At 43.1% G+C, this 26,342-nt stretch overlaps 1 protein-coding gene across 1 annotated transcript; it reads left to right on the top strand.

Annotated features, from left to right (window-relative positions):
* Window positions 1-4,482: 4,482 nt before the first annotated feature.
* Window positions 4,483-25,764, top strand: NKPD1 (NTPase KAP family P-loop domain containing 1). Its single transcript, XM_044268247.1, has 4 exons — window positions 4,483-4,603; window positions 13,002-13,070; window positions 17,976-18,107; window positions 23,190-25,764. Exons 2-4 carry the CDS (start codon window positions 13,058-13,060, stop codon window positions 25,295-25,297), a joined length of 2,253 nt encoding a protein of 750 aa, XP_044124182.1. The 5' UTR covers window positions 4,483-4,603; window positions 13,002-13,057; the 3' UTR covers window positions 25,298-25,764.
* Window positions 25,765-26,342: the final 578 nt, after the last annotated feature.

Genomic DNA, 26,342 nt, shown 5'->3' with positions numbered 1-26,342 from the left:
CTTCTCCACACATTCATATGTCCACCAAACAGTGATGACTTATTCTTGGGTCTGTAAGCAATACTTCTCCTCCATGTAACTAGTTGAAACATTTCTTTAGCAGGAGCTTGATGGCTGGTAAGTCTTTAAGGGGCACATACTTAGCCAGCATTTCACCCAGTCAGGGTGTGGAGACAGACTGCCCAGGATATTCCTGACATACATCCTGACTTGTGGGCAGGTATACTGCACAAATTTGGCTACAGCTGGTATTGCTCTATCTGTGATACCTTTTTTCCCAGACAGGAAAAACTGGGCCCATTTTGTCCACCAAACCTGCAAGATGTTTAACTGTGGTGGACCTCACTATGCTGTTCTTATGGCAGAGTCCACCTTCTATTAGGACTGTCAGAGAATGACCTGGGATGATATTATCCACCATTGATGATAGAGCACTGTTTACTGCTTCCTGGATAAAGATGTTGGACTTGTGTAACAGCACTCTGACAGTCTGGTGGAAGTTGTAGTCCATGTATGTCTGCAATGTAGAGAACATCATGTCCAAGCGCTTGATAGCTGCTAGGGACATTGCAGATCACAGGTTGTTGACCTCCTTCATTACTGCAGTATTCAGTTCTCGTACTGCTGGTAGAGCAGCTCCAGGATAGAGGAATAACAAGGAGATGATCGTATCAATCTCTTGGATCTTTTTTTCCCAATCTTCTTTCTTCAATAGGCTCAGGGCCTCAGCAGCCTCCATCTTGGGTTGGGGCAATTTCTTTAGGTGTTGATTGTTGGTTGCCTTCTGGTTTTGAATTACATGATGATTCAGCGATGTTCCTATAGGCACTAATGCTATTGTCTTCTTTGTCTCAGGTGCAGGTCATGCTGGTCCTTTGGATGTAATAGGGAATTTTTATACTGCGCTGTATTCACAGATGTTAATTTTGGCAATGGTTTTGATAGATATGCCTGGCAAGAATTCTCCTCACAGATGTTTTTCTTGAGGAAGTCTAGGTTCTTTGCCGCTGCTGCCAAATATAATTCTATTTGGTCAAGGTCCTTGGTGATTTCTTTTGCTGTGGCTTTTTTGGCCATCTAGGTGGTTCTGGGGTGATAGAAGAACTCTGAGTTTAAATATCCCTATTGTCACAAGATTCTGGATATCGTTCAGGGGTTCTTAGTTGAGGTTTGCTGGTCAGCCTGTCCAGCACTCTCTGGGACGCCATGTCCCTGTGTTCAGTATAGTTGTCTCCTAGGCGGTATTTAGATGGTAATGTTGGCTTCTTGCCATACTGGTTGGAAGATAAGTCTGGGAGGTCAGAATCTGAGCTGGATGTTACTGAGCTACTGTCAAGCAATGTACACTGTTCAGAACACTGAGCAAGCCAGGTTCTAATGTAATATTCTCACAATACCACAGTTATGACATTGTCGCCACATATAGAAGATTCAACTTGAAGGGTCACTGACTCAAACACAGAGGAATATCCTTAATATGGTTAACACAGTAATAAACTTAATTCCCTGTATATTGGCTTAAAAACTTTTCAATTTGTGACTTCATGTATTTAAATATGGTAAATTCACAGTTTATTTGAACTATGTGTAACTTGTTTTCAACTGTTTTAGACTGACAGAGGTATAAATATCTTATAATACTGTTTTAATGAGAATTCAACAATTTGAGAATAAATAGGCTTAAGCAGGCTAGGTGAGTAAATATATTTACTAAATTTGATAAATAATATAAAACAGACAAATCACATACAGAGTAGTAAAAGTAAATAACAATCACTGGCCTGCAACACAATGAAGGGTGGGAGGGGGATTTCTGTCGCCATGTTGTAGCACATACCCAACACCCCATGGTGATACAAGACAGAGATAGTGACCTTACAACATCTACCTGGATAATGTTCTCAATGGAGTCCCAAATATTTGTCTTTGAGCAGAAAAGTTTATACCTTTCAGCCTCTCCTCCTTAGGATGCCCATTGTGCACTACACATGCCTCTGAGATAATCACTCAGTAATGCAGCCTTCTCAGCACAATGGGGGTCTTTGTATAAGTTATCTAACTATCCCTAACTCACTACATTACAGGGAATATAGAAGGTGATATAATAATTAAAGGGGACAGAACCAATCAATACTTAAATATGCAAAGTAACCTAACAACACACATACAAATATCTAACATCTATACTTACCAACATCGCAGTTGGTAAATTAGGGACAAGTGTACCCCATTTCTGTGAATGCCTAAAACTGTACGGGAACACCCATTTATGGACAGGGCTTATATATGCCCTGTTCATTTTTGGCCCAGAACAGCCCGAATTTGAAGGGACTGTCTCTAAAATTAGGCACAGTTCCTGTAAATTCAGGACTGTTCGCAACTATGAATATCTCCAAAGCTAGAATTAATTTAGTGTTAAATATTTGGTGGAACCAGGGCACAATTTCTGTATAATCACCCAGCTGACATTTGGTTTTTACCATGTCACCTGCAGGGAAAATTCATAAGCTCAAGCCAATGGGTGTTTGTGCTGTAACATGTGTGAGGGCTTCAGTAATGACTGAAAGTTGAGACTAAACATGAAGAAACATGGTTTACTTTGATAATTGCTACCAGGAGTAATTGAGAGGCAGTTGAGATGGATATCTGACAGAGATGGCTGGATGCTGGTCATAGCCAGACAAGTCCCTTGGTCCTTGGAACTACCAGAGGAAATCATTCTGAGGGCACACCCTCTGTTTATAAAGGAGATGTGCACAGGACGTATTATCAATGAGGTTTAATAAGATATCTAGTAATCTGGTTAAGGGTCCAAGGTCATCTCCAATTTAAATTGTCTTCTGCTAAATCTCAGGGGCCCATCGGAGAATACTTTGGTACTCTGGTGGGCCTATCCTACCATGATATACCATCATACATACCAGATATGAACCTACATCTCATCATTGTCTGGCAATGTGAAATGTAGTTATGACAGCTCCCTCCCCATCTCCCGACTCATTATACGCCATATGGTAATGTACAGTATTACAGCGGAAATAAAATTTTACGAGAAGCAAAGTAAAAATATGTCATCACACAGCAATATATAATGAGCACTTGCAAAATCTAATAAAAAGCAATTATTTATGAAACCGTCTTCATTACCCAGAGCAACCAATCAGAATTTAGAAAAATGAAATCTGTGCTGTGATTGGTTGCTATGGGCAAGAAACAGAGATTTTCTTTTTTAGTTTAGTTTCCTTTTTATTTTCATAAACCTGCTCCATAGGGTCTCATTATCAAAACTGTCTTGGTTGCCCATAGCAACTAGAGCTCAGCTGTCACTTCTTAAACTGCTCTGATAAAGTGAAAGCTGTGCTGTTCTTGGTTGCCATGGGCAACAAAAGACGGTCTTTCTTTTAGGGTAATTCACACGGGCAAAATACTTTGCAGTCTCTGCTTTGTTTCCATTGCAGAAACCGTTGCAGGATAAGGCACTGAAAAAAGGAGTGTCATTGAAAACAATAGGAGGCAGATTTAAGGAATTTGCCGTGCTCGCTCCCCCCCACATACTTACCAACATTGCAGGTGGTAAATTAGGGACAAGTAGGCCCTACCCCGGGAAAACCCCCAAGCCAGACAAGACCACCCATTGAAGGGTGGGGTTTACATAAGTCCCTCCCATTTCCTGCCCAAAACAGCCCGAATTTGTAGGCACAGTCTATGAATATTAGGGGCAGTAACTGTAAATTAAGGACTGTGGGCAACTATGGTGGGATTAAAAAAAAACTCTGTGGGGACAAGGCCTTAGGTTATGATTCACACAACGGACTTCACACGATCCATATGTGTTTTTTTAGTGCATTTCTTTCATGCCTTTTTCGTAGTTTTTTTTAATACAAAACTGAATTTTTAGCTTCTGGTCTTTGGAGTAGATCTACAAAAACCACATGGACATGTACAGGAGCTGTTTTTTTTTTATTCTTCCCATTCATTTATTGGGGGATTCAGTGTGGGGGGGGAAAAAACAGCAAGTTAGTTTCCCTTTGAAGAGAATGGGAGGCTGTTTGAGGCATTTTTTATGGAGCTGATTTTGAGGTGGAAACGCTCCAAAGTCAGCACCCATAAAACTCAGTGTGACCTGGCCCTTAGACAGTTTGATAAAGGTGTCCCATAATTCCTAGAGTGAAGTAACTCTAAGCATTTATCTTGAAATATTTACCGTATGTTATTTATTAGAATTTTTCATATTTTTTTAATCAAATACAGTATATGGTTGTTATTTGATGCAGATCCTCTAGTGAGTTTATGTATTACACCTATATTTCTTTCACTGTGATAAATACAGGATAATTCTATGGAGTAATTTTAATTACGGAGTAGATGAACCAGACAGGCAGCTTGAATGTTAAAAGCCAGGGAGTGAGCAAGTTTTAGAGATGTCATCATAGGTCCTAGGGTGGAGTTAAGAAGGTTACTAGATATCTACAAGCCATCCAACTTACAGGAACCAGAAGCACTTGTCTTATGAGCAGTCATACATAGAAAAGGATCCTTTGTGTTGAGCGCTGAGTGCTGATCTGTGGCTGAGATGGTGCTTCACTGGTAGGACAATATACAGGTAAGGAGCTTGATTATTTTTCATGTAGCTTTTGTTTCAAAAGGTGGTCCAGTGAATAAATCCAAATTAGTCAAATTGTCGCAATGTAAAATACTAAGAACTTTACTTAAATAGATCTTGCATAGTAGTCCACAACTGTATGTAGTATTTAAGACAAGCGTCAGCACCAGGCAAAATCCTGGGCAGATGCTAGGTCTCAGTGGGCTTAGTGGGCCTATAGTCATATTGCTGGATAGTTGACAAGCCAAGGACCATGGAGATGACATATATCATATGTATATGTGTTCCCTATGACAGATGGCCTAGCACTTGTGTTCCACAAGATATTTGTTAGGATTATGATTCTTTTAGATGGTCCTACATAGAGAATTCGAACTCTGCTCTGGTACAACAAGAGTTCTTACATAAGTCTTGTCACTCAATGAACATAGAGTGTATTAGAGCATCTGATAGAGATAAATGATTTTATGAAAGGCCATTTGTTAGTTCCAAGCTGCCACTCCGGTGATTTTTGGATGCGTGCCTGATCTCTGTTCACTTCAGGGGTCCCGTTCTGGAGATAGGAGCAGGTCCCAGAGATAAGCTAACCCCTTTAACGTTTGTTCATCTTTGAAATATTTGGAGGAAATGGGTTTTTAGAATCAAAATTGGTATTACCCTCAGGTAAGAGAGAGTTCATTTGATGAAGTTATGGCAGTTGGAGACCAAAGGAAAGCAATTAGGTCTCCACAGTATGTTCTTCTGGTAAGCCTTCAATACAGCTATGCTTCAGCCACAGCTAAGTTTGTATTACTGTCAAAAATAAAGCTGTGACAAAAATTGAAGAATAGACAAATGTCCTCAAAAATCACCCTGTTCAAGTTCTAGTGATATTAGGAATCAGCCTAGTTAAATGTAGTCACTCCAGAAGGGTAACTGAATAGCATGAACTATACAATTTCCATACATTAACTAGAAGGGCTGATATTATTAGTCATACAATGACTGGATAGTCTTTTCTTCAATTGTTCTATTGGTTTCATTCTTTTTTTGTTCTCTAATTGCCATAACTACCTCTTCATCAAATGAACCCTCTCTTACCTAAGGGACATCCACCTATATTGATTCTAAAAACCCATTTCCTTCAAATATTTCAAAGATTAACAAGCATTAAATGGGTTGGCTCATCTCAGACATTGATGGCATCCCTCTAGGATATGTAATTAATGTCAGATAAGGGTGGGTCCTAACACTGGTGGGAACTACTCCTATCTCCAGAACAGGGCCCCTGAAGTGAACAGGAGAACAGGTGCGCATCCACAGCCAACCTTATCTGACACCCTTCAGCTAAGGGAGTTCTGAAAATAGCCAAGAACCAACTCGGCTATTTCCAGCAGTACCATAGTGGTGAATGGAGAAGTGGCCATGCTTGTGCTCTCCATTAACCGCTATGGGACTTATGGAAATAGTTGAGTGTGTTTGATCAGTTATTTTTAGAACTCCCATAGTAATGGACGGAGAGCACTCTGCACAAGCACAGTGTGCTTTCCTTTACTTTGGGGGCCCTACGTTCTGGAGATAGGAGTGGGTCACAGAGGTAGGACCTACACCTATCTGACATTGATGGCTTTTCCTAGCAGTATACCATCAATGTCTGAGATGGGCCAACCCTTTTAAACGTTTCATTATAAAGAGACCCTTTTACCCATTTAGTTCCACACTGTAAAGTATAGAACTATATGGTCATAATTTAAAGTTGCACAAATACAGTACCAGAACTAAACTTACTATATAGATACTGTACTAAAACCAAGCTTAATACATAAGTACAGTACCAACATCAAAACTTACTATATAGACACAATAACAGAACCATGGTTACTACATAGATATGGTAACAGAACCAAGCTTACTACATAGATACAGTACCAGAACCAAGCATCAGGGGTGCACCACCAATGAGGCCAGGTGAGGCGATCGCCTCAGGCAGCACCAGGTAGGGGCAACAGAGGGGCAGCTGAAGGGCCATGAGCTGAAGGGAAGGGGTTCGGTTAAGAAATTGGCATTGGGGAGGGAAGGGTGCCATTTCAGTTTTAGCCTCAGGCAGCAGAAAGGCCAGGTACACCCCATGCCAAGCATACTCCATAAATATAGTGACAGAAACAAGCTTAGTTGATATTTAAGGTACCAGAAACAAGCTGCTTACTATATACATATATTGTAAAACAAAACAAGTTTACTACATGGATGCAGCAACAGAACTAAGCTTACTACATACTGTAAATACAGTAACAGAACAATGCTTACTACATAGATACAGTTCTGGAACCAAGCTGACTACATAGATATAGTACCAGAACCAAGCGTACTACATAGATTCTACATAGAAAAGGCACTAGAACAGAGCTTACTACATAGATACGGTACCAGAACCAAGTATACTATATAAATATAGTGACAAAAACAAACTTAGTAGATATATATGGTACCAGAACCAAGCTTACTTTATAGATCTATAGATTATGTAAAAAAACAAGTTTACTACATAGAAGCAGCAACAGAAACAAGCTTACTACATAGTTACAGTAAAAGAATCAAGATTACTACATAGATACGGTAACAGAGCCATGCTAAGTACCTTGATACTTACTAGAACCATGCTTACGACATATATACTTACTAGAACCAAGCATACTACATAGCTATGGTATCAGAACCAAGTTTACTGCATATACGCTGTGTGGACAATAGTATTGAGATACTTACACCTGCAGAAGCTTTTTATGACTTCCTATTCTAAATCCATAGGCATTAATATGGAGCTGAGAAAGCATTCCACAAGATTTTGGAGTGTGTCTGTAGGAGTTTTTCCAGAAGAGTAATTTTGAGGTCACAATCTTCTTTCTAGTTTATCTCAAAGGTCTTGGATGCAGTTGATGCTAGGGCTCTGTGCGAGCCAGTTAAGTCTGTCCATACCAAACTCACCCAATCATGCCTTTATGGACCACTTCTGCATCCTGCTACTGTCTTTATTGGTCTAACCTCATGTCATCTTGTGTATATATTCCAGGTACTCCACAATGTGCATTCCTATTTTGTTATTCAACTGTTATGTTCACATGTAATGTGCCTGGTTCATCAGCAGGTGGCAGCAAACATCGCAGAGCTGTATGTAGATAGACTGGAACTTACCATTCCATTCTAACCCCCCTCTGGAGAAAAGTGGGTGAGACCTACTTCCTTTAGGAAGGGTGGGGACCAGTTAGCCTCAGTCTAGCTTACCCACAGCTAGGGGAAGGGTGTGTAGAATCAGAGAGAAACCCTTTCATGCTAAAGCCTGCTGGAACCAATACAAAGCCTGTACACCATTTTGGAGAACGTTTAAGCAAATCAAAGCAGCCATTGAACTTCATCTCAAGGTCTGGACTCCAGTTATTCTTTTATCCCTTAATAATTCCCCCTATTTCTTGCTTCAGAGCCAAAACCTGGGGTCCAGCAGTATCCAGGTAGGACCACCGTGACACACATAAAGAGACATTTTAGGCCGCACTTAACCACTCGGCAATTCCTACACCTGGGTTGCGTTATAGAGAGGGCCCTGGGGGCAGGCGCCCGTTGCACTTGCACTGGTGCACAGTCAAGCTGGAACAGAAAGGGACCTTCCCCAAAAAGTTCCCACAAAGTTTGAAGCGTACAGTTGTCCAAAATATATTGGTATGCTGAAGCATTAAGATTTCTCTTCACTGGAGCTAAGGAACAAAGGGAAACTCCTGAAAAACACCCATAGTATTATTCTCCTACACCAAACTTTACAGCTGGCACAATGCATTCAGGCTAGTAACGTTCTCCTGGCATTCCCCAAATCCAGACTTGTTCATCAGACTGCCAGATAGAGAATCATGATTCATCACTCCACAGAACATGTTTTCACTGCTTCAGAGTCCATCGGCAATGTGCCTTATATCACTCCCTCTGACGCTTGGCATTGTGCTTGGCTATGTAAATCTTGTATGTAGCTGCTCAGGCGTGGAAGCTTATGCCATGAAGCTCCAGGAGCAGCACAATTTTTGTGCTGCTGTTAATGTTAGAGGCGGTTTAGAGCTCTGCAGTTATTGCATTGCACAGCAACTGTCATGGGTCCCTTTAAAGCAAATGTTTTTCGTGACGCCAGTTGCAGTGAAGCAACAAGGGCACAGGGCCCCTTTTTAGTGATACTGTGGTAGATGGTATTCAGGTGTAGGAATGCCAGGGTTGTGTAGGGTGGCTTAAATGTCCCTTAGCACGTGTCACGGTGCTCCTAACTGGATACGCTGGAACCCAGGAATAATCAAGGGATTTGAAGAAATAAATTGAGTCCAGACCTTGTGATGAAGTTCAATAACAGCTTTACTTGAATAAACGTTTCTCCAACAGTTTCAGGCTTTGTCTTGGTTCCCAGTAGGCGTTAGCATTAACTCTGGCAGGTAAACAAACTCAACTTTGCTACATCTGTCGCTCTCTGGCTCTGCTGTGCTGACAAACTTAGTGTGTAACTTTGCTTCTTTATTTATGCTGAAACTTCTCTCTGTAGTCTGTCTCTAGATTAATACCAGGGAATCTATACCTCCTGGCTTCAGAGGCTTCAGACTTTGGCCTCTGTGTCAAGCAGAGCTGAAGGTGCTCTAGCTGTCTTAGGCAGGACATGTCCAGCAGGGACGTGGACCTGCCTCCTTCCCCAAGCAGGGGGTACTCTCGACTAACCTCTAACTAACTAAACTCCACCTTAGATGGAGAAAAGAGAATGGAAAGAAAGTTCCATCGTTGTCACGGCTTGGTGGTAGTTTGCTGTGACACTTTCGACGTGCATGCTGGTTGCCGGTGGCAAAGTGTTCTTTTTTTTTGCATGCGTGTGCACTTCCCCTTTAAGGCTGTTTCGCTTCCCATTTCTGGTGTGTATGGGGTTAAGGTGTGTGCAAGGTGAAGCCGGGTGTGGCCTCTTGGCTCTTATTGTTCTGAGTTGTGAGCCTGAGGTCAGATTGTCTTCAGTGTCTTGTGGAGTTGGTGCTAGCCACTGCTGGCTGCTTTCTTCCCCTTTGTCGCTAGGCCTGTTGGAGACTCCGGTTCATCCGTGTCTTGGTTGTCTCCTTCTAACGCCATATTTCAGGGACCATTCGGGTCAGTAGGGCCCAGGTTTCAGAGTATGAGCCCCCCTACCATCGAGGGTGGCTCATACAGTCAGGAGGTCAGGGATAGGATTTAGGGATGCTTAGTTGGTTTCCAGCTGCCTTTTCCCTGTTTCCAGGCCCAGGAACTGACTTGTTACAGCAGTGACATCCTATTATAGGACCACAATGTAATTCACTAAGCTCTTTCACAAATGTTTGTAAAGGCAGACTGCATGCCTAGCGGCTGGACTTTACACACCTGTGGCAATGGGACTGAATGAAACAAGTGAATTAAGTGGTATAGTGTATATGGTACCAGCACTGAGTTTACTAGATACACGGCATAAGAGAAGTGGTACTGTGGAGTGCCTTTATATGCTTATACCATAGACTGCAACTGTTTACTATTGCAGTTTATGAGGATTCTGCAGGCTGCCTATTAGTCATTTTTAACAATTGCAACCCTGGAAACCTTGACAAGGCCCCAGGGTGCCATAAAACCGATCTGCACCACATGATTTCGATGCACGGAGACTGATCAGAAAACAGACGGATAACTGCTCTGTATAACTGCTTACATGCTACTGTCCCTATTGACCGCAGCATTTGAGGATTTACATGGCCTGGTTCAGAGTTAGTTCCAATCCCAGCTGCAGCAGGCGGTTGTCAGCTACTGTAAATAACATAGCCGGTACCCACCATATGTGAAGCAGACTCAGCTTGAGAGACCGCTCCATACACTACCTGTGCATGGATAATGTGACTGTCTGTCGTTTCATACAAAGGAGTTAAGGTTCTTGACTTTCATACATCTATGCCTAGGGACTGGCACAGATGTATGCAAGTGCATTAATGCAGCCATATGGCTCCCAAACCTACCACATTATAATCTGCCAATGGTCCAACTGATCACATGGTCTGTCAGTCGCAATACCTAGGTCCATCCGGTCCTTCAATGGGCCATTCTAACGCTGCTTTAAATTTTATCAGCAGAACCGATAGGATACTAGAAAATGGTCACTGCCTTGTGATTTATGTACAAACTTTTTGATAATTTTTTATTGTGTACCTTAACTCTGATCTTAACCCCTGCTTATCTTTGACCTTGTCCTTTGTCTCATTCCTGGATTTGCCACTCCTCTTTGTATTCGGAACTGAGCCTGACTAATTTGGTTCTCCCTCTTCTAAGCTATCCTTTGATCTGTCCTTGGCTATGTTCATCTATGCCTTTTTGCCTTTTCTCCTGTACCCCGCCACCAATTCAAAACTATCCCAGAGACCACAATGTGAGGTCTCCTTGCAACAATGTCCATATCCTTGCATAGGGGTTATAGGGTGAAAAACAAAGAATCCCTTAGTTTCCGCACCTTGTTTTTTTTCCAACGCAAATCTGATGAGGTCAACTACCAGCCATAAGAGGCTGACCCTGGTGCCAAGTTTCAGTAATTTCATGACATCCCTGGGTCACTAGCTACTCTATCTAGTGAGCCACATGCCGAGAGCTTGAAAGCCACATGTAACCTTTGAGCCACTTGTTAGGAAACAATGATCTATTTGTATTCCGGTCAACCATGTTCAACTCCTGTCCTTCCTTTTGTGACCCACATTCAAGATGTGACCTTAAAGGAGTTGTACAGGATTTTTGAAATGATGGAATATCCTCAGGATAGGCCATTGAAATGAATGGGAGCATTGCTGGAGCTACAAGGCAACAGCTGATCAGTGGGGTTGGGTGGTGTCGGTGGTGTGTAGACCATCAGTATCAAAATCCTGGACAAACCCTTTAAAAATCACATTATACGTAAGTCACAGCTTTGTATGTCTATTTTTATGGAAGATTTCATAAATTTCCAAGGTATTTACACTTTTTTGAGGATGTGCCTCCTCTCAACTAAGTCTCATAGTTCAGTACAATGTGATAAAGTATCTATAAAACCTTAAGATGTCCCAACTGTCCTTTGATATCCTTTGTTAGGTACCATTCTGTGTGTTGAAAATTACGCATGAGATTTTGTATTTCTACATTCGGCAGATGTTTGCCAATAAAGGTCTGCCATTTGTTAAGGAAGATAGAAGAAATATGTTTTTTATTTGTTTCTGCTTCCAATTGGTCCATTAATGTCTTAAGTATTTTTAACTATTACAGTAGTTCTGATTTGTCAGATATTTTCTAGGGTCACAACAATGGGGACCTGGGACAAATGATTGGGTCATGAGATGATTGGCCAGTGAGAGTGATGGACACCTGTCGGTTGAGGAAATTAGTGGTGGTCCAAGCTCCTAGTCTTCCACCAACGTAACTCTTCTGTTGTATCAGACTGAGAACCTTAATAAAAGGCTTAAAAAGATAAAATATTGTAATATTATCAAATACAGCATCATGATTATAAGCGTGTGAGCACATACCTGACATAAATATATCTTCTAGATGTTTGTTTCGTAATTGCTAACCCTATAATTATAGCTAACTGGTTAGACCAGTTACAGTGAGACAATCTTAAAGGAAATAATTATGAATGTAAAGTGTTAAGGTAAATGTTTTAAAATGAGTACATGAAAATATATCTGTAATTAGTTATGTGGTGTTATGACATATTAATATATTTTACATGTGAATACCGAAAGAGTTTAACTAAGGAGAAGAGGCTGGTGCTTATTAAGCTGAAATTGATATGTCAACCTCTTATATGAATGATGCTTATGACAACAGAAGTAATAAAGTGATTGTCATAATATAGGTCACAGGGGTTGTGCCAAGATTAAAGGTTATTCCCTATTCACAGGATATGGGATAACTGACTGATCGGTAGGGAAACGACCACAGGAACCTCCACTAATCCCAAGAACGGGGTCACCTTGTCAATTGCAGATGGGGAGGCTGATCAGGCATGCACCCTGCTACTCCATTCATTCAGGTTCGGACTGGCCCACCAGAGTACCAGAGAATCCTCCCGTGGGCCCAGTCTATGAAGCCAAAGGTTCCAGAAAGAAATTGCATTTGAAGCTACCTTTTGAACTAGTCACCATCCACTACGGTCTATGTTTTGAATCAATTCGACCTTATTGATCATATAGAGGTTGGGCCCTGGGAGTAACTTCTTCTGGTGGGCCCAAGTTCTCTGGGACTTCCGCAGATAGCCAAGTGCTGTATTCGGCTACCTCCACTGGCTGTACCAAACTGCACTTAAGACATAATCAAACATGTTGATCTGTTCCTTTTTTAGAAAATACAGTGTACTTTATTGCAGCTAATGATCTTTTTCCCTTTTTTATAGTTATGAATTTTACTGTGAATTAAGGATAATGCCGCTTCTAAAAATTCTGGGACAAAATGGCAACGAAAGGTAATGAGCATATGCTTACAACATATAGATTTCATTAGCGGCTCTCCTGGATGTTCATATAGATTGTCTATCCTCAGGATAGGTCATGAATATGAGATCGTCGGCGGTCTGACTCCCGGCACCCCCGGCAATCAGCTGTTTGAGGAAGCCATGGCGGTCACTGGTGCTCAGGTGAGCTCTGAGGTCTCCTCACAGATTACCAAGCTCAATGGCCTCCATCAGATAGCAGCTTTACTTGGTATCGCAGCCCAGCCTGGGACTGATCTTCACCTAAGCCATGTGAATGGTAAAAGTGACATCTCATGGCCTAGAAAGAGGTCTGCATGCTGACAGAGCTTTGCGGTTTCTTCATACAGCTGATTGGTGGGGGATCTTGGACCCAAACTGATATGATATTGATGACCTATACTGAGGACATGCCATCAATATCAAAATACCGAAGAACCCCTTTGATTATCACATATAGTTAATATTGAGGAAAGAGGAACTTAGATAATCTTTTATTTCCTTTAATGACAAAATCCTTTGTCAGTAATTGGGTTAATTACATAATTGCGTTATCTCTTATTACATAAATGGGTTTTCCAGCCTTATGTAAATAAAGCTTAACCCCTTAAAGACTGGACCTATTTTCATTTTTAAATTTTAGATTTTTCCTCCTCATGTTCCAAAAGCCATAACTTTTTTATTTTTCCGTTCACATATGAGGGCTTATTTTTGGCGGGACAAGATGCATTTTTTAATACCACCATATAATTTACCATGTCTTGTATTAGAAAATGGGCAAAAAATTATTTCTGTGGCAAAAAAAAAAAAAGAATTCCACCAAGGTTAATGGGGGTTTGACATCACAGCGTTCACTATGCACTAAAAATCACCTGACGTTCTTATTCTGCGGCTCAATGCGAATTCGGCAATACCAAATTTGAACAGTATTTTTTTGTTTTGCTACTTAAAAAAACAACAACTTTAGAATAAACAAATTTTCTTTGCATCGCTATATTCTGACTGCCATAACTTTTTTATATTTCGGTCTACAGAGCTGTATAAGGGCTTGTTTCTTGTGTAATGACCTGTAATTTTTATTGATACCATTTTTGTAGTATATACGACGTTTTGATCTCCATTATAAAATTTTTGAGGGGGACAAAATGACCAAAAAAAAAGGCAAATTGCGTGTTTTTTTTTTTTTCCTGTTACGGCGTTCACTGCACAGGAATATATTTTTAATATTTTAATAGTTCAGACATTTTTGGACGTGGCAATACCCAATACGTTTATTTTTTTATTGTTTATAGATTTTTATATGTAAAATTGTGAAAGGGGGGTGATTCAAACTTTTAATATATTGGTGTTTTTTTTACTTTTTTTTAAAACCTTTTTTCACTTTTTATTTAATAACTATTAGCCCCCATAGGGGCCTTGTACATGGGATCTTTTGATCCCCTCTCCTATTCACCCTAATAGAGATCTATTAGGGTGAATAGGATTTTTACTCCCTCCATTCTGAGCTATGCCTCGTGCATAGCTCAGCATGGAGAATGCAATGGCCGGCCTGGATCGCTTTAGAAGCCTCCAGGCTGCCATGGCTCCGATCGGAAGGCAGAGGGAACCGCATCAGCATTGCTCGCAGCACCTGAGGGGTTAAATGACGGGGCGGCACAATCGCTGCTTCCTGTCAGTGCGGCCGAGTGCCGGCTGTATGAAACAGCCAGCACACGGAGCGTATGTAGCAGGGTCAATGCAGAGGCCCGCTCAATACACCCGCAGACGCATAACGCTGCATATATACGGTATTATGGGTTAAGGGGTTAAAGGGCCGTTTCCAGGGGCGTAGCTAAAGGCTCATGGGCCCTGGTGCAAGAGTTCAGCTTGGGCCCCCATTCCCTCAGGGCTTTGTGACCAGGGGCAGGGAAGCACATAGCCTTCATGCTGCATGTGAGTAAAATTTAATTGCCACCCCCATGCCAAATTCTTGACTTAACCCTTTTCCTCCAGCCAGAGGTGTAACTTCTTATATGGCACGAGGGTCTTTGGGCCCCCTCAGGCTCCTGGGCCCGGTAGCAACTGCTACCTCTGCACCCCCTATAGCTACGCCCCTGGCCGCTTCTTTCTTTGAAAGCAATTACTTCAATTGCACCAATGCATCTCTAATAATAATTAAAATATTTTTCTTTCTGCAGCAGCTATGCTGACCTATGTGTTTCTATGGTAACAGACTAAAACAGACCTCACATTAAACCCCCATTCCTCATCAGACCCCCATCAGACCTCAGATCAGACCCCCAATCCTCATCAGACCTTATATGAGACCCCTAAAACAGACCTTGTTCCTCATTAGACCTCAAATCAGACCCTTATTCCTCCTCAGACTTTAGATCAGAACCCCACCAGACCTCCAAATCAGACCCCCATTCTTTATCAGATCTCAGATACCCATTCCTCATCAGACCTCAGATTAGACCCTCATTAGACCTCAGATCAGACCCCCAAATCAGGCTCCCATTGCTCATTAGACCTCAGATCAGACCCCCATCAGACCTCAGATCAGATTCCTATCAGACCTCAGATTAGACCCTCATTCCCCATCAGACCTCAGATCAGACAACTATCAGAACTCAGATTAGACCCTCATTCCTCATCAGACCTCAGATTAGACCCTCATTAGACCTCAGATCAGACCCCCAAATCAGGCTCCCATTGCTCATTAGACCTCAGATCAGACCCCCATCAGACCTCAGATCAGACCCCCATCAGACCTCAGATGAGAGATAAAACAAATAACTACACTTATCTCTCCTGCTCTGGACAGCTCCGACACTCATAGAGCCAGTGCACTCTTCCCACACTCACCTCTCAGTGGTCTTCGGCCGACGCCTTCCTGCACTGTGACCTGACATTGCACAGCATCAGGTCATAGTGTGAGGTTATGCTGTGCAGTGTCAGGCCACAGCACGCGGTACAGGCAGAAGAAGCCCAAGGAGCAGTGCGTAGAGCCAGAACACAGAGTGCTGTATTCACGGCTCCCCAGTCCTACTGTATACTAGTGAGAGCTTCCATAATGCGCTCATTAGTTGTTGTTTCATTAGGTGCACTGTCATTCCCCCCCCCTCCACACTTTTGGGAGGAAAAAAGTGTGTGTTATGGTGTGTGAAATACGGAAATTATTTTAGGCAGTTTTATATACCTTTTGCAATTTGTCCAATGAGGGGCATGGCTTAATCTAAATCTGTGCCATGCGCCAAACATTTTGCACATTTTTTAGGTGAATCAGCCTAACAAATAGGTGCTGTAAAGTTACACTAGACAGTCTAAAGCCCAGCTGGATTTACGGTAACATTGGTTTAAGACTATCAGTCTAATTTTTAGACTGTCTTACTTTTGGATAGTATTTGTAAATATGCCCCATTGTGTAGCCTCAAAGTGAATATCTGCTCTTGAACATCATTTGTTGTTTATTTATTTATTATTTGATATCATAACAGTGTTCAGGGCTCTGTTTTATACATAGGACCTAAGAACTGCAGGCATCCAAAATGTCATCATTCAAAGAGGATCTGTCATCTACTCATTCCCCATGTAATAAAATTCTTATGACTCTTTTTGTGCCATTCCTTTATTATTCCTACTAGAAGTTTATGAATTAATTGCCAGCAGTGTTACCAGCTAGCGGTGTGTCCTTACAGAGCCTAAGGCCCCTTTCACACAGGCGAGATTTCCGCGCGGGTGCAATGCGTGAGGTGAATGCATTGCACCCGCACTGAATCCGGACCCATTCATTTCTATGGGGCTGTGCGCACGAGCGGTGATTTTCACTCATCACTTGTGCGTTGCGTGAAAATTGCAGCATGCTCCTCTTTGTGCGTTTTTTACGTAACGCAGGCCCCATAGAAATGATGATGGTGATGGATCATGTGACGGACCATGTGATGAGCGTAGGTCCTATTCCTCACAAAAGAAGACAGAAGAGATGCTGGCTGCGGGAACAAGTGGATTAAGGTGAGTTAAATTATTATTATTATTTTTTTTAACCCCTCCAGCGCTTCTGTACTATGCATTCTGTATTCAGAATGCTATTATTTTCCCTTATAGCCATGTTATAAGGGAAAATAATACAATCTACACTACAACTAACCCAAACCCGAACTTCTGTGAAGAAGTTCGGGTCTGGGTACCACAGTCGTTTTTTTATCACGCGCGTGCAAAGCACATTGCACCCGCGCGATAAAAACTGAACATCGGAACGCAATCGCAGTCAAAACTGACTGCAAATGCGTACCTACTCGCGCAGGTTTGCCGCAATGCACCGGCACGCATCTGGACCTAATCCGGACACGCTCATCTGCAAGGGGCCTAACTCTGGCAGCACTGATTAGGTCTGTGATGGCTAACCTCCAGCACTCCAGCTGTGGTAAAACCACGACTCCCAAGATGCACACTTGCTTGGCTGTTCTCAGAACTACATAAAAAAGAATGAAGCATACTGGGAGTTGTGGTTTCACCACAGCTGGAGTGCCGGAGGTTATCCATCACTGGATTAGGTAGTGTCAGACTGGGCAAGTTCACCCCACCCCCCAAATGGTAACACCCACCTGGACCTTCATTGTGAACTGCTAGTAATTCCTTCATAACTTCTATCAGGAATAATAGAGGATTGGGAGAACATACAGTCATAAGAATGGATGAATCTGAATCGTTATATAATGGGGAATGTAAGTAGTTACTAAATTAGACATTTCAGGAGAGGTGACAGTTCCTCTTTAAGAGGACTTGGAGATCTCGATCAGGATAACTGATAAAAACTAAATAAATAATGCACTAATCAATATAATTATGAATTTCACTATTAATGACTGTGAATCATTTTTAATTCTCTAATAATGTGTGTTTGCTTTGTTCTCAAAGGGAAAGAGACAGAAGATGACATCTATTGTGCCTGCCTGTCAAAAGCATTATGTCAGGTGGCTACACCTGTTACTGTTGGGTTATATGCCCCGTTCGGGGGCAGGGTATACATGCTGCTGGATCGCATAACAAGTAAGCTATTCTATAGTATCTAACTATATATAGGTATTCTATTATTCTATGTGCAGAGAGCCCTGGAATTGAATGAATTGTTGTGTCAAGTTCTACTCCCTCAAGCCATTGCTCCCTTGGGATCGATGCAGTGGAAATTTAGTATTGAAGAATGAGGCCAAAATTAAAAGTAACAAAGTCCTTTTTACTAAGTGCAACGTAGAACTTCAAATACATACAGTAGCAGCAGGTTTTAAGAGCAAGCTTGTCTGGCACCAGTAAGGATATTGAGGCAGGTTAGATGGCTGCAATCTAGCACTTAGGTCATACTGGCCTAGTGGATGTCTGGATGATGGGTGTCTTTGTTGTAGTCCCTCACCTTGCAGCAGTGTCTGGAGATGCTGGTTATAGCAGTTTACTCAGCTGTCAAACTTCTTAAGACTTCACTTGAAGCAGGAGAGTAAGTGATCACTCTGGGGAATCTGTAACAGGAGCAGGAGCTTTGACTTGTGCTTCCTCACTCCTCCATAGCTACATAGGAACTCCCCCTCCTGGCAGGAAGCAGGACCAGCCCACTCCTACCAAGAGGAGAGGAACTGGGTGCTTAGCCCTATTCCTTGGCAACCATATTCCTTCTGGTAACAACGGCCAAGACATACAATCCAAATTATATAAAATTACAAAATAAAATAGTAACAAACTACTTACAACATTGTAGTACCCCAGGTCTGGGGTACAACATGTGCACATTTATATCTTTATATACCGCATTTTTCACCCCATAAGACGCACTTCTCCCCTCCCCCGCCTACTTCATTCATAAAGTGAGACATCAGTGAGTTCCAGTAGGCCGCCCGCCCTGCTCTGCCTGCTACAGGACATTTAGTAAGTAGTACAGATGGGGCTGATTAAATTAAGTGAGTGAGCGGCGGGGCCAGGGTACAGTGACCGCACCGGCCCCGCCACATTTGCATGCCACCGGCCCCTCATCCCTCCCCCTCCCACAGGTTTAGCTCCGGTATATTAGGGCATCTGTGGATACCACTATTATGGGGTTGGGGATATGTGGATGGCACTGTTATGGGGTTTAGCTCCGGTATATTAGGGCATCTGTGGATGCCACTATTATGGGGTTGGGGATATGTGGATGGCACTGTTATGGGGTGGGGGATCTGTGGGTGACACATATATAGCAGTGCCATCCACAAATCCACCTCCATAACAGTGCCATCCACAGATCCCCCCATAACAGTGCCCCCCTCAGATCCCCCCCATAACAGTGCCAACCACAGATCCCCCCCATAACAGTGCCAACCACAGATCCCCCCATAACAGTGCCATCCACAGACAATGTCGGACTGGGGTGCCTGGGGCCCACCCTCATTTTTCAGTCTCGCACACATGAATGTATGCATTTTAGCACACAATACAGTAACAGTATGCTAAACAGAACAGTATTGTGCACTGCGCTATATCAAATTGTTTCTCTTTAAAGGGAGTCTGTCATCACAGTTTCACCTTTTTAACCCTTCCCGTTAGCCGGCACATGCGCATTAATTGCTGTGATGCCGTACCAGGAATGGACATCGCAGTGCGCATGCCCCGACCGACAGACTCAGCGCGCAGGCGCGGGATCTCGGCGAAAGAAGAAGTAAGAAGATGGGCGGGCAGAGGGAAAGGATGGGCAGGGGGAAGCGACGATAAGGCAGAGCTGCCTGGGCACCTACGAGGTTGACGCCGCCCCTGGGCACTTGCCAGCCCTTATTTGCATATCCTACCAAGATAATTTTTGCCAGTTTTATAAGTCCACGATTGCTTATAAAGGTAACGTTTTTATCAACTGTAATGCTGCTAGAAAGCTATGGGAAGGGTTAAAAAGGTGAAACTGTGATGACAGACTCCCTTTAAGCAACTCATTTAGTTGATAACTGTGTCTGTTATTTACAGTCAGTAGTTTGGACAGCAGTCACACGTGGACATTCCATGTCCTAGATGAACCACCCAGTCCCCCAGCCTAAACAATATCCAAGGTGAAGGAAACGTTTCCTGCCTATTCAAAAGGATAAGTGTATTGAAGTGCTGGCAGTAGTGCCCCGGCCTCCTGACAGCTCGCCAAGCTCAGCGCCGTACATTGTATAGCGGTGTGCTTGGTATCATGCTCAGCCCCTTTCACCTCTATGGGGCTGAGCTGCTCCTAGGCCACTTGATCAATGAACGTGACATCACATGAGAGCCCCGATGCCTTCTCAAACAGCTGATCAGCAGTGGTCCCAGGTAGGGATCGACCGAGAATCGGATTTACCGATATTATCGGCTGATATTCCGGATTTTCAAAGTTATCGGTATCAGCATCTAACCTTGCCGATGGATCGCGCTGCTATCAACGCGATCAATGTTCCCTTAGCAGCACAGGGGAGAAGGAAGCAGTGTCTCCCTTCCCCCTGTGCCGCTGCTGCTGCCGCTGCCACCAGTGAGAGGCAAGAGGGGAAGAGGAGGGGAGAGGATGTGGCCATTGCGCCACCAATGATTTTAACTCAGTTATTAATTCAAATATAGGAGGCGGGTGAATCATATAGCTGCACCTGAGGGGTTAACTGCCGCGGATCGCAGCTACCTCTCATAGAGGTCAGGTGTCGCTATATTTGAATTAATGGGCAAGTTATCTTCATTGGTGGCAGTGGCAGCTTCTGATCAGAGCCCCAGCAGTGTAATCCTGGGGCTCTGATCGGTTACCATGGCAGCCAGGATGCTACTGAAGCCCTGGCTGCCATAGTAACATCCCTGCTGCTGTGTGTTCTATGCACAGAGCAGCAGGGACAGTGTGAGGTCCTATTCACCCTAATAGAGCTCTATCAGTGTGAATAGGACAAGGGATCCAGGTTCTAGCCCCTAAGGGGGAAATAGTTATTAAATAAAAAAAACACCAAAATATTAAGTATAAATATTTAATCTTAGATATATAATGGCATCTCTTCATTTTATGGGGGGATCTGTGGATGACGCACTGTTATGGGGGAATCTGTGGATGACGCACTGTTATGGGGGATGTGTGGATGGCACTGTTATGGGGGATCTGTGACGGACACTGTTACGGGTGGAGTATCTGTGAAGGATACTGCTACAGGGAGGGATCTGTGGCTGACACTGTTATGGGGGATGTGTGGATGGCACAATTACTGGGGATCTGTGAAGGACACTGTTATGGGGGATCTGGGGATGGCACTGTTATGGGGGGATCTGTGTATGACGGACACTGTTATGGGGGGATCTGTGTATGATGGACACTGTTATGGGGGATCTGTGGATGGCACTGTTATATATGTGCCATCAACAGACTCCCCACCCCTTAACAGTGCCATCCACAGATGTCCCCCATAAAACTGTCATCCACAGATATCCCCCCCCCCCCACCGCTCCAGTGCAGCAGTATACAAATATAAAATGTCTCATTCAATTAAAAGTGATTAAACATGCCCCCTCACTCCTAATATTACCGTACACCCTAACAGCTTCTGTACAACGCAGGCAGGCCGGGCGGACGGCGCGTCACTCACTGACGTCACGTGCCTGCGCCGCCTGCTTGATTCACGTGCCTGCATTCTACAGAAGCTGTTAGGGTGTACGGTAATATTAAAAGGGGGGGGGGCATGTTTAATCACTTTTAATTGAATGAGACATTTTATATTTGTATAGTGCAGCACTGGAGCGGCGGGGCCGGAGTACAGTGACTGCACCGGCCCCGCAACAATTGCCGGCCCCCAGCTCCTCCTCCCTGTCCCTCCCCGCTCACTCATACATCGCAGCCTGTGATGTAAAAATGTCAGCATTCACCCCATAAGACGCAGGGACATTTTTCCTACATTTTTGGGGGGGGAAAGTGCGTCTTATGGGGCGAAAAATACGGTAACCTCCAGAGACATTACATCATACGTGACTGATATCAGTCGCTCCTCTTATAATGCTCCAACGCTGATATAACCTCCAGAGACATTACATATTATGTGGGGGTGAGGGGCTGGGAAAGCGTGAAATGCCACTGATGAGAGGGAAGAGGGGGACACTGGGAGACATAACTTCTTGCTGTGTATAAAGTATAGGTAGGTGAGATAGTTGGTGGGCAAAGGTCTGTGAGGGGCTGGAACAACAGGGGAACACAAGATGTGCAGGGGCAGCAGCTCCAGGACTCTCCTAACTTTCCAGTTCCCTCCCACAGTAACTTACCCCATTACTGCTGTGTAGGAGGCCTGGTGAGGGTCTGAACTTTATACTGGAGCTGGAGGCACAGTGACACAGGAGGTCAGAGAGAGCAGCGTCTCCACTATCTCCTGCTGCTGCCTCCGCTCCTCTGGCTCCGCCCCCTCCTCACACAGGATGGAATATCACACTGCAGAGAGGAGGGGGGCTGTCCGCTCATGTCGGGTCTGTGAAGTTTACTTTGGAGAAAGGAACAAGCGCTGCAAGGTACTGTGCTGTCCCTTTCACCAAAGTAAAATAATATGTGTGCCAGTGCTGCAGTCCTGCAAGTATAGTAACTGCCCTGCTCGGGGCTCTGGCTGTAGTATAAGCAGACCGGCAAGGGGCCCACCGGGCATTTCACCGGCTTCCCAGTGAGCCAGTCCGACCCTGTCCACAGATCCCCCCATAACAGTGCCACCCACAGATCCCCCCATAACAGTGCCATCCACAGATCCCCCATAGTAGTGTCATGGACAGACCACCATTAGTTCAAAACCCACCAAAAGCACACCTTTTGGTTAAAAACATTTTTTTTCTTATTTTCCTCCTCAAAAACCTAGGTGCGTCTTATGGGCTGGTGCGTCTTATAGGGTGAAAGATACGGTATGTTTATTAGGTTATTATTGGCTGCAGTTTTTAATTAAATAGGTATTCCTATCTTAAATATTCCTGATATATCTGCAGGATATGCCATAAGTGTGTAATAGGCATGGGTTCTACATCCCAGACAGGCACCTATCTCTAGATTGGGGCCTTCCTAGTGATCAGGGATGAGAATACTCCATTAAATGTTGTAATATATGATGTTATATGATGGTGTTTTTTATTTTTTCATTTACTTATACTTTACTCACTTTTCTTTTATAGAATGCATGCGGGAGGAAGCATTACATATAACAGAAAAGGAAGAAAAAAACTTTGAGGAGACCACAGTTAAACCTACTGGATGGGGCATCCTACATCTATTTTGGCGTCTAATTTTCTACTGCCCTATTGTAACTGAACATCATCTAGAGCGCAAAAGTATTAAGTTTATATTTGTACACTTCAGTGCTTGGCAGTATGCAGGTAGTGACCGACTATGGGCTGGCCTGGTCACCACACTCTGTGAGCAGATACGACGGCACTTGGGAATTCTTCCACTCAGTGTATTTAAAGTCTTGGGTTCCATACCTAAAAGAAACATAGAATCTGGCAATAAAGAGTGGACCATTAGAAAGATGATTTGCATCATACTGGCAGCCACCATTGTCTTACTTCTCATTGGATTGATCCTATTGCTACCAATCAAAACTAAAAGCAATGAAGGTGAAGAGAGAGTCTCAACTGTTTTTGGAAGTTTAGCGACCGTAGTGGCTGGATCCGGGATTGCCATGACGTTATTTAACCTAACCAAGAGTATTCTTATTAGCCAAAAGCAGAAGATTGAGCGACTAGTCAATAGCCAGAAATTTAGTTCTCAGATGGGTTTCATGTGTGAGGTAAAAAAAGAGGTTGAACTGATAACCCACATGGTTCAATTCATGGAAATTTTCCAGAAGCAGAAGATCCGTGTGGTCTTGCAGATCACCAGCCTGGAGCTTTGTGCACCAGACAAAGTGGTTGGAGTACTGGATGCTTTGAACACTCTACTGTCTGACCAGAGATCTCCATTTATTTCTATACTAGTAGTTGATCCCAGCATAATTGTCACTTGCTTGGAGAGTGCAGGCTCCCTCAAAGGTATGGCAGACAACGGCTACATGTTCCTCAATCGCACTGTCACTTTGCCGTTCTCTGTACCTCCTCTAGGCAAGAAAACAAAGCTGCAACTTCTAAGGAAGGCTGTACAGAGGACAGAGGATCTCATTGATTGGCCTTGCAGGAATGATGCTAATCGGGGCACCAAGACAGGTATTGCAGAACCGATGAAACTCCTTACAGAAGAGCTTTCAGAAGATGAAGAACCAGAGGTGAATCTACCACCTTATCAACCAGCTTACTGCATTCAGGAAACATTTTATGCTCTATACAGCGAGCGTGAAGTTCTCCATGAATACATTCCCGACAGCATATGTCAAATGAAACGAATTGTGAATGCTATTCCTGTTATGGTCAACCTAATGATGCTGAGTAAAATACCATGGGGCAACATGTCTTCTAAATCTGTAGCAGCTTGGGTTGTTCTCTGCAATCAGTGGCCTTGCAGACTAAGCTGGATTCTTCAATGTCTGGAGGATGAAGAACAGCAGGGATATAAGGAAGGATTCAGCAACTATTTCCTCTGGGACGTGTTTAAGGAAAACAGCAAGGAACTGTTTTCCTTGAAAGCTGGTCTAAAGAACCTTTTGGACTTGGATGGAGATCCAGAGATTTTCCAAAAGTTCCTTTCCCAAGACTTTCCTTTTACGGTTGAGGAATCCAGAAGACTGATGAAATGTACGATTAACTTAGATTATTCCATAAAGCACAAAATGGGTCTTCACCGTGGAATTAACAAGCTTCAAAATGACTGGAAGACGATAACTGTAGAAAATAAGACAGAGAAAATAGAAACTGTGCATGAAAATGGCACAACAGAGGTCAAGGAGGTGGTTGAAACACAGGTTACTCAGTGTAACAAAGACTCTGGGACAGATACAAACGAGGAAAGAAGTGAGTGTGGGAAAGATATACATAGGTGTAGAGCAGAGGTACATCAGGAGAGTGGAGAACATGTATCTGGAATGATGCAGGCAAAAGACACTGAAAGTAGGAAAGCAGAACCTGTGTATGAGGAGGAGCAGGCCAAAGGACAAATGTCTTTGGAGCAGAATATAGTAAAAGAAATGTTAGTGAATAATGAAACATTTAGTGAGAAGGACAGTCTTTTTGGAGAAGATTTACAAGTAGAAGGAACTCTGTGGAAAGACGGAGAAGACTGTAGGATGCAAGTAAAAAAACAATATGAGAAATTAAAAGAGGCACAAAGCAGAGATCGGGAGACTGTACTGTAATCTGAATTTCTGTCCTCCTTCTGTACAGAAAAAGTGAGTTCCTTCTCCATGTCTTGTGGGAGAAGGAAATTGACAGCTGCCATATTGTGCTAAAAAAAAAGCAGATGTGCCATTTGTAATGCAACGTTTTCATGGTTTTAGATATGCAGCTTTTTCAGGTCTGGTGGAAATGCTCCTATAGACAATAAAGGAGTTGCCTGATTTAGGTAACCCATGATCAGATATGAAACAGAGGAGTCCCTCGATTTTGTACTTCATGAATTACCTTAGTCCTCTTTCTCTATTTCTAGAGGCTTCCGCGCATCTTTGTGTTAGACACAACACGTTCATCTTATTGGACACCATGTAATGCTTTAAAGTGTAACTGCCGTTTCATTTTTTTTATTCCCTAATGGTATAGTACACCCTGCTGTATAAGTGCTTTTCTGATTTAAAATTTGATCATTTTCAGTTTAACCTGCTAATAACTCCCACAGATGCATGCTACTTTCCTATTCAGCAGTTCTCATCTCGCAGCGTTGCCATGTGCCATGTCTTCTCAGAATTATAACAAGAGACGGACGAGCTCTGGGAGGAGGAGCTCAGCCCTGACAGCCTGGAGCTGGGCTCAGGCAGAAAGTGGAGGGGGGAGGGCTGCTTTAGATGATGATATCTTCTCAATGGTAGCAGCTAAAATTATGCAACTGGTCTTGTTTGTAAACTGACAGTCCAGGCTTTCATACAAGACCAGAATGACAGCTCTAGTCCAAGCAACAGAGGATAAATCACTGTTAAAAATAGAGTTGGGAATAATCGGGGGTAAAATCTGCTTTTACTTTCAGCTTCATTCACAGTATCCTGATTTCTATCATTGATATCTTCCCCTGTACTGAACAGATTTATGTCATTATGGTATTGTCTGAAAGCTTAGAATGTCAGAAAATACAAAGCCCATATTTCTAGCTAGTACCAAACCAGAGATATAAGAAGCTAAAGCAGCCCCCCCCCCCCCCCTGTCAGTCTGGAAGAGAATGAGGGACAACAGTCTATTAAGAGGTTAAAAGAA

The sequence above is a fragment of the Bufo gargarizans genome, chromosome 9, assembly GCF_014858855.1.
Source record: "Bufo gargarizans isolate SCDJY-AF-19 chromosome 9, ASM1485885v1, whole genome shotgun sequence".
Classification (NCBI taxonomy): domain Eukaryota; kingdom Metazoa; phylum Chordata; class Amphibia; order Anura; family Bufonidae; genus Bufo; species Bufo gargarizans.
The sequence above is the reverse complement of the archived record's forward strand: the minus strand, read 5'-3'. Positions and strand labels throughout refer to the sequence as shown.

Coding starts and splice junctions, on each gene's coding strand:
- NKPD1 (XM_044268247.1), top strand. Junction 18,108..23,189: donor GCTGCTGGATCGCATAACAA/GTAAGCTATTCT, acceptor TTTCTTTTATAG/AATGCATGCGGGAGGAAGCA.